A 14986-nucleotide genomic window follows, 5' to 3' on the forward strand; every position below is an offset into this window, starting at 1 on the left:
CTCGGGCGTCATGTATAATTTATTCAGGAATATTGCAAGAAAAAACTTTTGAATTTGCTAGCATACAAATTAACATTAAATTAATCAAATATGTAAATTGTTATGCAAATTTTTTATATTTAATAGAAATTTAATATTGAATTTATCAAATAAAGTTTACGTATATATATTTGATTAATATTTAAAAAAATGAAATTAGAGGTATTTAATGTTATTAAGTAAAAAATTATAATGATGTAACTGATACATATAATAGTATAAAATGTATTCAGAATATTTAAGATTTAATTAAATATTTTTTTATATTGAAATGTACAAAAGAATATAATATACTACTTCCACGTGTAGATCGCTGAGATTTCATTTCTCAATGAAATTACATTCCGTAAATGAACAAGATGAGATTGCAATGAAATAACACGGTTTGCAAAAAATTTGAAACTATACGCTAGTCTTACACTATCACAATCATTTTTCTAGGTCAATTTGAACAAAGTCGGAGATTCTTCTTTTAGTAAAGGAAATGGTTGTATTTAAAAATTTAATATTTTTTTTACTTTTCTTTTCCTTTTTTCTTTCATGTACATACACAAACCATTAATAAGATCTCACAAACAATGTTACGCCCTAATTACCGCGAGCTACTCCATCGTTAATTTCATTAGCAACAAAGTCCGTCTTACAGACGGTATCTAAAATAAAAAGCAAAATAAAAATATAAATGTCAACTTTTAGATGAATAAAATAAACTCATTTTTTCCAAGAGAGAAAAATAAATCCATTAAAATTTTATGCTCGAAAAGTCAAATATAGATGCAAATTTTACAGAAACTTTTTTTAAGATAAAAGATAAGCTTTCTCTCTCTTTCTCTCTCTCTGTCATTTTTGTATTTAAAAATTTATCGCAACTAGATGCGAGTAGATGCAACGTTTGAATTTCGGACGAGACCAAATACGTGATTCGTAATGTATCATTTTTTTTAAAACTCGTGACTATGTTTCTGACAGAATAAATTTTCTTCCTTTATCGGGTCTTTCACATATACCATATTTGAATATTATTTGCATGTGACTGCGCTATAAAGCTAGCCATATTAAATGCATGCATCTGTTACGTACATGCTTGAATTCATAAAAAAGAAAATTTGAGAATACGTGTTTATGAAAACAGTGTACAAAAGCTGTATGAGATCAAAAATAAAAATTTTTAATAATATATACTACTAACTCTTGCAAAAACCGAAAATATTGCTACGTATATTTTATTTGTTTATTTTTTATTGTCTATCGATTTTATTTATAATTTACATTAACAAATAACTAAAAGAGAAAAACAAAGGAGCACATATGTTTAATGAATCATCATGAATTTTGTACAGAAAAAGTATTACGATACACGATATATAATTGATTTTTTAACCTTTTTAATTGGTTATTTTATGTACGATTTATTTTTATAATTAATTAGTTATTGGCTTTTTTTAATTTTAACAACATGATAGAGATAGGCGGTAATTTAAATGACGCTTTTGCATGATATTAACTCTCTTTATTAATTATTAATACTTATTTTAACATTTATTGTATTTAATGTAGTTATACCTTTTTGATGATTGATCATTTGAATAGATGAATAACATTTACGATTGTGCATTATCAACACGACATATGGCCAATACAAGCCGCAATATCGGTTGACTGCAACGGAACAGTGGATGTAATAATTAATGTAGCGGAGCATTCATAGGGATATTCAATCAGTGAAAAAGCCATCGAACATGAGACGGTTATTTTGCCATTCAATATACGTGTATCAGACAAATGTTCTTGTACAATAATAGGATCGGTATAATATGGATCGGTATAATGGATGTCAATGTAAATGTATCTAACAAATATTAACACACAAATATATTTACGAGAATAAATTTCTATTAATATATATAGCGTTGAAAAAATATATAAAAATTTGGAGCAAAAATTGCGATAATTTTGGCGATGCGATTCATATTATTGTTTTTTTAAAATACGTATCCATATATAATTCATATACATATACATATATAATACATATACATATTTATAACATACATTACATATTTATATTAATACATATGCATACACATATATAATACATATATATATTTAATAATACCTCATAGTTCAAAGACAAACAACATATCGCAATTTAAGATTGCTTTTTGTTTTAGATTTTATATAGGTGTTATCTTATTTCGAATAAAATAAAGTCGAATTATCAATCAAAATGGATGGAAAAGTAATATAAAATTAAACTATTTTCAAAGGAAAAAAAAGGTTCTTTTACATTATTTTTGTTTTAAGTTATAAATAAAAATTTAATTGTTACATAAATTACCCAAACAATTATAAGTTTCAATATTGATGTATTATATATATATATATATATATATATATATATATATATAAATTTCATTAATTATTGTAATTTTTTAACTGTGTTAAGTATTTTTGAAATTTAAAAAACTAATTATAACTATTTATAATTTTGGACTAATATGCATTACATAATAAAATATATCGCTGTTGCGGAGATAAACAAACAATTAATTTTACACGAATAAGAAAAAGTTAAATAAATTATAAATTATTCACGGTCACTCCATCGTTGCTTGATACTTCCCCTGAGTTTCCTGCTCTTCACCTCTTATCTTGTTTATCTTTCACTGCCTTTTCATAGCACTCACACGAATAATTATCGCGTGCGTACTAATTAACGGAACATAACGATCGTGCGACACTTTGCACAGCACTCTCGATGTTAATCGCACGTAATAGTCGCAGTTTATTGCGACATGAAAACAACGTTAAAACCACATGTTCATTCTCGGCACTCGAAAATTGCACGACCAGATTCATATACCACTCGACACTGCAATATTAATCCCTTTATATTAATGAATACTTCACATTTTAGAGCAATTTTATTATATCCGACTATTCGATTACACGACTACATGACTACATGATAGATTACGATTGTATAAACCTCTCGAAATATGCATTTCAATAAATGAAATTTATAATATGATAATTGATGTAAAAATAAAAATAAAAAACTAATAACAATATGTTTACTAATTAAATGCTAAAAATACCGATTGATTGGAATCGATCTATTTTGTAATAGATTTATAAAAATTAAAAAACTAATAACAATATGTTTACTAATTAAATGCTAATAATAACGATGTTGGAATCGATCTATTTTATACGATCTTATAAAATTCAAATCGCATGATTTACTATTTATTTTATAGTTATATTTCGAATCGAGTTAGTGTTTAAGTAAAACGCGATATTCACTGAGAAAAAGGTTAACTTGTCTAAATTGTTCAACTAAATTATAACTTTTTTAATTGAAATATTTAAATATTTAAGTTATAGATGTCACGTTTGATTTAATGCAATCTAGTAGGGTACTTCCACTATCTTGAAGAATATCGATAGGAGAAAAAAGACAAGAACTCGACGCAGAAAAACAAAACCTTTATCATTATTTAATATTCATAACGTTTAGGAAGATGTAGTCGAGTAATTTAATAAAGCTCCTAAAAGTCTTTGATAGTAATTTCGAATAAACCAATGTAATTTTTCTCACACAATTGCTTTGGAAGATAAAGTCCCCTCGTTTGTATGCTTACGAAATGTCAATTAATTGCCGAATTAATTAATTTCGAAACTCTGATCGATAATCTCTAATCGTTCGTATGGTATGATAATCTTCCAACATGTACTTGCTTCGATCATGTTCCGAGAGATAATGTGACGACACATGGAACATCTGATGAGCAAATAACAAGCGTGGAATTTTGCGAAGTAAAGCGCAATATTGTTTACATACGATCTCCTTGTTGTCATTCAAACGGAAGGAAAGGTAACAATGTATAGTTAGAAATGTGAATATTTCTCATTCCGTTTGTTATAAGTCGCGATTGTCCACCCGTGTAATTAATTAATTCGCACGACTCACAAACGCGTCAACAAAAAAATACAATTATATAAATTATTATTTCGATGTTTAGGAAATTATTATTTCTCTGACGCTTGGATTCGAGTATAATATTTCGCGTTGCGCTTTATTTTTTCCCCAATTAAATATAATTTTCCTCATTTTCGAATTGAATATATATTGAAATGATACCAATCGAATATTTTTCAATAAAAAATAAGTTAACTATAATAATACATTTATTTCGAGAGATTTATATTTGGAATATATCGCGTGCATTATATTGAACTTTAGTTATATATTGATCGAGTGGCATCGCGATGCTTAATTAATTAGTATAATCATTATTAATTTTGTTTTATTTTAGTTTTTATTAATCGTGTATAGATTCATTTCTTTTAAAATTTGTTAAAACATATATAATTTATGAAATTTATTCGATCGAAATCTGTTCCACGAATTATCAGATAGTCAAATTTTCTCAAAATATGAATGTGTTCTATCCCATTAACAACAGAATTAACGCGAGGAATAACATATGAACTTGGCTGGAATATAATTTTCGAGTGCCAAGAGGATCGTAATTACGTTTAACCCACAGTTTTCGCATTATTATGCGTCACAATGTAATAAATTGTTTATTACAAGCAATTAAAATCGGGAATGTCATAATAATAGTGTAAATATCGTGTGAGTATTATGAAAAGCAACAAAGGATAAACAAAATAGAAAGAAGAGAAGAAACCAAGAAATTGAATGGAATGACCATATGACCGATGAATATATAAGTTGCGATTTATTTAATTTATTATTTTTTGTTACATCTTATTTTGTTTGTTGTATTATATTATTCAATTTTATTTATTTTATTTATCATTCTTGTGAATTGCTGCTTTTTTCTTCGCAGAAGTATGCATACATATATGCATGTATACATACACATGCATACATATATGCATGTACTTATATATCTATAACTTATAAATCAGATAACTTATAAATCAAAGCACATAATACGCTATTATTTATGAAAAATAATACAGATATAAATTATATACACAATAATCACGCAATAGTCAAGGTTATTGTACGGAATATTATGATGCATTTTTAATTAATTGTTAAATTTTTTTTTTCATTATTCTGTTTCACGAACTAGAAAAAGGGCGCAATATTAATTAGTTTCTCTTACATTTTATTTGCGCATGTATTCTCAAAGAAAATCCACAAAGAAACAAATCCCTACCTCGGGCAAGCTTAATAGAAAGCATCTCGAATCCTGCCGTCGAATAGTCTTATGTGATGACACAATATATATGTATCAAAATGTATAACAGAGTTCTTGATTAATTGAAAGTCAAGTTTTTTTTCGAAGCACAAAATTCTTAAAACATGAACATAAAACAATAAAGAAAGATGTCTTATTATATTTATAATTTGTTGACGAAAGGAAATTCTTATTTGGATATGTATATGATATGCATATGTATGGATATGTATTTGGATATGCTCTCTTTCTCTCTCTCTCTCTCTCTCTCTCTCTCTCTCTCTCTCTTGTGATGTGAACAAATTTTTATTTGAAAATAAAAAATTATTTTGTATTCGCGAATAAAAATTTATTCATTATTCGTTATCTCACACTTGCAAGGTAACTCTGTCCCAACTCCTTCAGAAGGACATTACGATATAATAGCGTTACCTGTTTGAAGTATGTACACGTGCGCGTCATAAATTTGTGCGATATTTGCGAACATTTGCGAATGCTGCGAGTCGCGCGGCAGTGAAAATCGATGCGTTAATATCGGTTGTAACTCCATTATCGATAGTTAGTTAAGTATCGATGTAGAGACCGCCGGAGAACTTGGTTACCCTACGAATAACATAGCTTTGATAATGACGTTAACGTCGAGACGTGGAAATATTCGACCACGTCAAACTCGAATATGAGAAGAACTGATTCAATTAAGGTTCAAGGGAAAGTAAAATTCAATTGGATCGCCAACTTCTGTATTGTAGAATGATAGTAGAAATCCATGAAGTTTATTCTAAAATCAATGCACATCATTCGAATAATAAAATAACTTGAAAAAAAATACATTTTTTATTAAAATATCAGGAAATATTTTTTCTATTATATATCTCTATTATTAAATATAGATTGGAACAAAATTACTTTATACACATACTCTATATTGTGAAAATTAATGAATGGCATGATTGCATTTTATTATTAGTCTGTCTATAATAAATATATTAATTAAAAATGTATGGGTTGAAAAACGTCATTTACTATTTTTTTTAAAAAAGAAAATTACTTATCTTTTCTAATATCTCACGGATAATGCTCTTCAGATATAAATCGCGATAGAAATATTCCTCATGGATTCGCGACATGCAAGAAAATTGAAGAGAATCTTCTTTTTCTTAAAACAGAAAAAAGAGACTATAATTTCTTGCTTCACTCACTACCCTATCCTCATGCAACACACGCGCAATTCTCGACGCTTGATAAGAGAGACTTGTTTACGAGAATTTATTAACAGCAAGATAGCGCGCGGATTTAATCTAACATCTACTTAACGCAAGGCGGGTAGCTCTCTTACGATCACCTGATGTAAAAAAAGAACAACAGTGCTCTGGGGTGTGGTCCGTGTAAAATGCCGCTGGCAGAGCTCACACGCAAACACGTATTCGAGTGATGAGAGAGAGAAAGACAAATAAATAAAGGACGGGAGAAGTGATGCAAGGGCGTACCTGAAGAGAATTATTCGCGCAGCTGCACCTGTCGCATTGCATTTCCCAGTGATGGATGAATCATTTGATGCGCGAGTGCAGCGAGCTTATTCGCTTTGATTAATTGTACCAAAATTGAGAGAAAGGATGAAAGAAAAAAAGAGAAGACTAGTTAATAAATGAAAATGTATATCATTTCCGTCTTTCCGAAAAGACCATTACAGTTTTAAATATTTTATCTAAATATTGTAATATTTTGCAGTCTTTTTTACAATTTTAATGACAGATCTGCCAAAAGAAATTTATTTTACATTTTCATTGTATAATTATCTTCATCCTATAACAATTTTTGCTCGTACATATATAGTATTACATAAAAAACATGAAATATTAAACACATACACATTTTTACTTAAGCTCGTGATTACGAAGCTCGAAATTATTTCAATCTCGCTTTTTCGTGAATGACTTTTTTTTGCATGTTTTCTCACTTCTTATTCACAGGCAATTTTCTTGCGAAATCTTTGAAAAAATTGAAAGAGATATGTCCTTCAGGATGCGTCTTGTAACTCGTAATTACAATTTTAATAATATTCTGTGATCAATCTTGTTTAATGGTTTATCGATGGTGAAAATATTAAGACAAGTTTTAAATCGCAATTTTCCAACTTTCAATATTATATGTATATCCTTATAAGCGAATAAAAAATGTATTAAAATGAGATTTTCATTATCTGATTAACAATTATCGGAAGAATATAATTTTTTTACTATGATTTTTCTCTCTCAATCGCTCTTAATTTAACAATTAGCGATATCTCGATATATTCGTTAAAGAAACAGGATCCAATTTTATCGAAGAATCTGTTATTTAAAATTAAGGACGCGTACAGGAACATCTTGTAGAATGAACGCGGAAAAAGGCGCGGAAGAGGCAGACAATTCGCTGATTAGAAGTTGAAGCGACAGACATTTAATCGAATTTCAGCGTCGTCGAAGTATCGCATTACCACAGAAGAGCAGTCTGAAAGGAATGTGTCGATATTTATTAGACGAATACGAGAAGCGAGAAAGAGACGAGTGGATACCAACCTGTAGCGCGCGTGCTATTAATGAGATTGTAATTAAATAGCGGGCTTGGCTAATGGCACGCCGGACCGTATGACAGAGAACCACGCGAGAAACTCACTTATATTACTTCGCGCAAGTTCAATTATCTGATCAATAATCACTCTATCGATGAAATTGTGTGTCCAATCAGAGAGGAAAAATATTTTCTCTACTATGCATATACATATATTGACATTATATGTTACATTAATCTCTCGCAATTATTATTATTATACAGCGTGTCCCACCTAAAAGTGTCACCCCCTTTTATCTTTTAAACTAAAAAGGATAGACCATAACAAATACATATGAAATTAAATGGCTTGAACTGAACTTTATTGTGAGTATAGTGATTGATTACAAAATTTATCTGTATTGAAGAACAGAGAGATATGCATAATTTTTTTATAATAATGTAGATATTTTGATATAATAAAAGTTGTAGCGCTGTTTGAAACAAATATAACGATGTATGATTTAATGTAAATATTTTACATATTATACGAGATTTTCCGGCTTGAAATATCGCCGGCGATGTCCACCATTTCATTTTCAAGCCTTGCGATATAGTCAACTTTTGACTGAGTAGCATGATTAAATAACAACATGACATACGTCAACCTCTAATGCACGAGTTCATTTAATTTCATATATATTTGTTATGGTCTATCTCTTTTAGTTTAAAAGATAAAAGGGGTGGTCACTTCTAGGTGGGACATGCTGTATATTTTAATTATGAAATTATTACATAATAACTTCGAGTTTGTAAAAATCTCTATTGAACTTTGTTTCGAAGAATATGCAGGATGTCTTGGATGAAAAGAGGATAATTCTACAAGCAAATATATAAGCAAGATGTCTACTTTCTGGAAAAACGTGGAAAATCTGGATTCCTCAGGGATACTGGATTTTATACTTGGAAAAATCAGGAAATTTTCATGGAATTTCATTAAGACTCGGGAATTTTTTCAAAAAATTCTCTCTGATAATTTTGGTTTCATATTCGGCACGTTAAATTTGTGAATTGTATATTTAAAATATATTATAAATATTTTTATACATGTAATTTTTAGTAAAAAATGTGAAAATTTTATGCAAATAAAAAATACATATCTTACGAAAGTTAATCTATATATTTACAAATCTAGCATTTGAAATTTTAAAAGCTCTTTGTTTTTTTCTTTGTATGAATGAAAAATATTTAAAAGACGCATATAAAAAGATTTTAGAAACTTCCAACGAATCTTTAACATATCCTCTTTATCTGGAATTTTAAATAAAAATACCTAGAATCAAAATATTTTTAGAGAATTTGTTTATAAGATTTGAATATATGTGTGGACATCCTAATAAGTTGAAAAGAACCGTAATATTTTTTATACAAGACCTCGGTAAAAAAAATGTAGACTAGAGAATTTATTATTTTTATCCTCTTTTATTAAATATTCTTGAATAAACTTGAAAAATTATTTGTTGTATGTTAAATAATATGAATAAAATAATGTAAATTTCAAATAAAAATTATTGAGGTACTTCTTTAAGTTAATATATTGAAATAATTATACATAATGTATGCATAATAAAACTATTTAAAAAATATACAGAAATCATATACAGAAATGTAATAAATGGAAGTACATTATATTGATATTTTTTTTAATTACACGATAGAAAAATATTTTGTTTAAATTTTTTATTTGTTTTTCTCACGTGAAAATATCTCCTCGTCGTTTATCTTCATTTCTTTGTGATTTATTGAACTATCTGTATCTTTTAGCACAGTACTTTAACAGAGTAACAGTATTTTGTCTTATTCATTCATATGTTTTTTATTATTGATTATTGAATCAATACCTAAATATTATTGAATCAATACCTAAATCTTTCATTATTGCGATAAAAATAACGTTAAAAAACGTTAAAATAGATGCTGGCAATTATAAATGAAAAATAGATTGGCAAGTTCGCATACGTGCTCCTGGGAAATAAGCAGGAAATGCATCGAGGAGAAAAGTCGTTTAAAAAAATGATCTCATAATGTGCATGTACAAATATATATGTATGTTTATGATAGGTTTTTTATGAGTGATGAAACATTAGCGACTATGCATTTGCGAGTAGATCAAAAATAGATTCACCCGTAATCCTTATCTACGAACGCAAAAGATCTACGAATGCAGTAATCGTTCTTAACGCATACTTAGTATCCGAAATATTAATAAAATGTTTACATTGAAGTTAATAGTTATTATTTGCGCGCGCGAATACCGTTTAAATAATTAAAATAATTTATTTAAAAATGATTGTTATTTATATAAATATACTAGAAATTGCTATTAAATAAACGAACGTAACTTGTGAATTTGTTTATATGCTTTAGATATATATTAAGAATGTTTGTACTTATCTTTCCTTTTTTTCTAAACTTGTTAAATTATAAATAATGTTTTTCTATTATATTCAGTTACTTGAATTAGCCATTGTGATTTACGCGCAATATCAATATATGCACAGGCACATATTCAATTATTGCAAAACACAATTACAGTTATTACTCACAACACAGAGAGTTTCTCTCGGTTGCTGTTATATCCTTAGGGTACTGACTGTGCATATGATCGCGATCATCACCGGTACAATGTCTAATTATTACGTCAAGTTTATTCTCTATATATATCTTCGTTCTATTGCATTCATATTTATTTGTATACATATTAATGCATTAAGTTATTAATTAATAAATATGGATTTAATATGTGTTTAAAAAATCTAATTTGATTAAAGCAGATTAAAATTTAAATAGAAATTATTAAAAGACAAAGGGAGAGAAAGAGAGAGAGAGAGAGAGAGAGAGAGAGAGAGGAAAATGCATGTCTCTCTTTTTCTCTCTGTTTCATTATAAAATATCTAAAATTATCTATAATATATCTCTGGGAATATAATCATTCATCGATTCTTGTGAGGGAAAAGCTAAAATAATTTCTTCTTATATTCGCGTAGTATATATTGATAGATTTTATTCGATGTTTTTATAATTTGAATACAAAACTTGAACATAATTATATATACGATCGTGAAATTCGAGTACAATGCACATACTTTAAATGGAAATAAAATCCCGATGATTATTTCGATTACAATGCACTTTTCAACAAATAGAGCGCATCGAAAAATTATAAAAAATTATTTGCGATTCTTAACAAAAAAGAAATTATTGAATAAAATTTATTCAATATAATAATAATAATAATAATAATAATAATAATAATAATAAGAGTAATAATAAGAGTAATAATAGCAATAATAATAACAGTAATAATAATAATAGTATTAATAATAGTAATAATAATAAAATAATAATATATATACATTGAAGCAATACTTTTTTTAATTATTTTTTAAACAAAATTTATATATTACAGAAATACTTTTCTCTATAGTAGTTTTTTTTCGTTCGACGTGTGCTTTATATATATAGTTTTTTTATCTAACATACTTTATATATTTGACATTACATTTTATATACTGAAAAATAGTTACAGATCACGCACATGTACGAATTATTAATATCACTTTATTATTTTAATATTTATACATTTTATATCTACCTACTGAAATACATATATCTACTGAAAAAAGATCTTTGAGATATGTTCTTTAAGTAATTTCTAAAATCAATATTATCATACTAATTAAAATTACGATGGGCGTAGTTCTCTCTCATTGTAAGTTAATAGTTCTCATGAGGATTTTCAGTGAAGTGCGTATCATTAATTTTCAAGAATAATTACGAAACTTTTTGACGTATTTTGGGTCTCGTGGCATTCGTTATTATATGAGAAGCTTCACGTAATACATAAACGCGCTAACAAGTTTTGCTAACTTTCTTAAAACAAAACGTCGTTATGAATAGTCGATCGTTATTTTGAGGCGATATACACTGATCTACTGTTAATAGTAATGAAGGGATCACAGTTAACATCATTAGTCAGAAATCGTGCAGTGAATTTAGAATCCTATTTTAACCTTTGCTTTATTTAGATTTGAACCTGTTAAAGAGTCTCATTTTGTCGTTGGAATGAAAATTTTATTATGAATAAAATAATTTTTTAAAGTTATTTTATTTTTTCTTTCTATCTTCTTTATACACATATATACACAGATACACCTCCACAAATATATTAAAATTTTTAAAAAATTTTCAAAAAAATAAAATTATTGTTATAATTTAAAGAAAAGATTAAACTATGTTACGTGTTGTCGATTGTTTACGCATTATATTTCGTCTAAATCAATATTTGTTTCGTTTAAATCAATCGTTTAATCATGTTTTGTAAGTTACGATGGTTAGTAAGAAAAAGATCCATAAAACAAGCAAGAAACTCTCCAATAATCGATTACGAATAAATGGAGCAAGATAATTCGTTTATCTCATCACGTCGTCGCGTTGCTCGATAATCAATTGCTATTCGATTGCACGCATGTACGAGTGTGAAAAAACATTAAAAATTTTTCTTAATTAATATCTCTTATTGCACATACAATCAATAATTATATCACTACTCTACTGATGATCTCACAATCGCAGTTAAATTTAATTTTTTATCATTTATATGACACAAAATTTATTATATGTGTTTAAATAATGACATGGAACATATAATATTTAAAGATTACCAAGGTAAATTAGAAATGTCTGTTTCTAATAGAAAGGACTTTCATGAAGGCAGCTTAATTTTTATAACTTTACAAAATGTAACAATTAATTTTTTTAACTTTAATAATTAAATCATTTTTTAACAAAAAGTAATTAAAATATTAAATAATTAAATAATTTTTTAACAAAAAATAATTAAATAGATAAGATTTAATTACTTATATATTTAATATTGTTATTAGAAGGAAAATGGATGAAGACACATTAGAATTGATGTTAATTAATCTATATCAAAATTGGATTCTTTCTAAAAATTTTGTGTATGAAGATGATGTTCATATTTTTATTTAGTAATTTTATTAATTAATTTTTTCATGATCTTTAATATTACCATAATGGTCCGCTGTCAATAGCTTTTTTTTAAATGTGATCAGGTTAAGAAAGATATTAATATGCGACACTTTAACGCTACTACTTTAGCTGCTGGAACAGCATACAGACGACCTCTCCGCGTATCGATTTGTTCAACGTTTTTCTTTGTGGTCGTGAATAATGCAACGCAGGCGATATCTGCAACCTGGTCCAGCGACGTTGCGTGAAAAATTACCGGGAATGTTGCGATCTTGTCAGCCGTTTAAACGTGTACGTTATGCTCGATTATTTGTGTTTAGATAACAACGATGCATCTCTTGTGACGAGTTTATTAAAAAAAATAACATCACACAAATGTTTTGCAACAAAAATATTAGTTTTTCGATATTTTCTAAAAGTGAGATTGTTTGATTTTATTAACACTGAGGTATTTTCGCGTACTTTGTAAGACATCTGAAAGAATTAAATGCCGCAAATTATGTATAAGTAAAAAAATATTGTGTTTCATTCACACGTAACACTTTTACATAATGATGTATATGCATATATTAGTTGTATATACACATATAAGATGAAGCGAAGATAAAAAGATGATTATTATAATAGATGATTGATATTAATAATATAATTAAAGATGGGATTGTATAGGTAAAATTGAAATATTTTGAGAAGACACATCTGCGTTCTTTTTTTAAAAGAAAAAAGGATTTGGTGGCAGCAAATTATTTTTAAAATTGTATATTTTTTTAACGTATATATTTATAGTCATATCGCGAATACAATGATCGTAATCATGCTAATCAATATTATACACATATATAGGTAAAATTTATATAGGAAAAAGTGACTATATCTGAAAAATATATGTGTATCATAAAACACTATAACTTTGATGAAATTTTTTTCATATTGTCAGTATAGTTTACTTACTAAAAGATCCATTATGTTTACAGAAAATGCCAGTCGGTGGTGTTGGCCCAATGGAACATGGGACAATTACTCCAATTATTCTTTGTGTCGAGACCTGCGGCTACCGGCGATCGAGCTTGGGGTGGAAATATCGACTACGTTATATTTCATCGGTTATGGCTTGTCCTTATTCACTTTAATCGTCGCAGTCTGCATATTTATCTATTACAAGTAAGTGAAATTTCAGTGGAACCTTTCGTACTTTAAGTTCTAGATTGCATTCTTCGGCTTTTCTGACATAACAAGAAAGATTCTTTTTAATTATAATTTAATATTAAAATTTATTGGGGCCATTAATATCTTTGACAGCGATTTTTTTCATTTTTACGTTGTAATTTTATTCAAAAGATGAAAGAGAGAGAGAGAGAGAGAGAGAGAGAGAGAGAGAGAGATAGGAAAACTGAAATAAGTTTCACTGAAAAAAAGAAAGATTATGAATATTGGGTGTTATTTTGCTCATGCAGAGAGAAGAAGAGGTTTTAAACAGACATTTCTACGTTTTAGATTTTCGACTTGTTATACTTCGTTGCTTCCGATATGATGCGAGATCTTGAAGTGAATAGCAGAAGCAGATTTTCGTTAGCGGTACTAATTCTCTTGAAATGCATTCGTGGTCGGTTCGGTTTGTTTCACAATTCACAGATTGTTCCACTACCGCGTAGCATTCTAGATATTAACTGCATGTCGCACATGGAAATATTCCAAACTCTAGAGTCTTTAATGTCATTAATTTTGGATTTTATAATAGTGTAGATATCTAAATATTATCAGTTACAAATATTTATAAATGAACTATTAATAGTAGCTATGGATAATGATTTTGATAACTCAGCATTTTGTAATGTGTCTAGTTTTGTTTACAATTTATTCGAGTGATCTGTCCAAAATGACATATGTTAAAAATTGCTGCGCTAAAGATAATACAGACCTAAATAAGATAAAACTGATTTAACTTTTTCGATAGTCAGCAGGATCAGAAAGAACTTTAAGAAAGAAATTTCTACATCGAACAAAAATGCTAGGATGGATAAAATTTGTTCAAACAGATATAGTCGAATTACTTCAAATAATAAATATATGATAAAAATCTCAAATTGTTTCGAATATATTATTATTCGAATCGAGAAATTCTGAGAAAAAGTTAAAATAAAGTA

General features: G+C 27.6%; 1 protein-coding gene across 4 annotated transcripts in view; it reads left to right on the plus strand.

The window, feature by feature from the left end:
* The window catches only part of LOC105258083 (diuretic hormone receptor), a 45431-nt gene that overhangs the window by 22944 nt on the left and 7501 nt on the right, over positions 1-14986 (plus strand). For all 4 annotated transcript variants that reach the window (XM_025410871.1, XM_025410870.1, XM_011269144.3 and 1 more), the window contains exon 3: positions 13817-14003. In XM_025410871.1, the coding sequence (XP_025266656.1) occupies positions 13817-14003 (187 nt within the window). The remainder of the gene's footprint in view (positions 1-13816; positions 14004-14986) is intronic.

The sequence above is a fragment of the Camponotus floridanus genome, unplaced genomic scaffold, assembly GCF_003227725.1.
Source record: "Camponotus floridanus strain SB8 unplaced genomic scaffold, Cflo_v7.5 scaffold350, whole genome shotgun sequence".
Classification (NCBI taxonomy): domain Eukaryota; kingdom Metazoa; phylum Arthropoda; class Insecta; order Hymenoptera; family Formicidae; genus Camponotus; species Camponotus floridanus.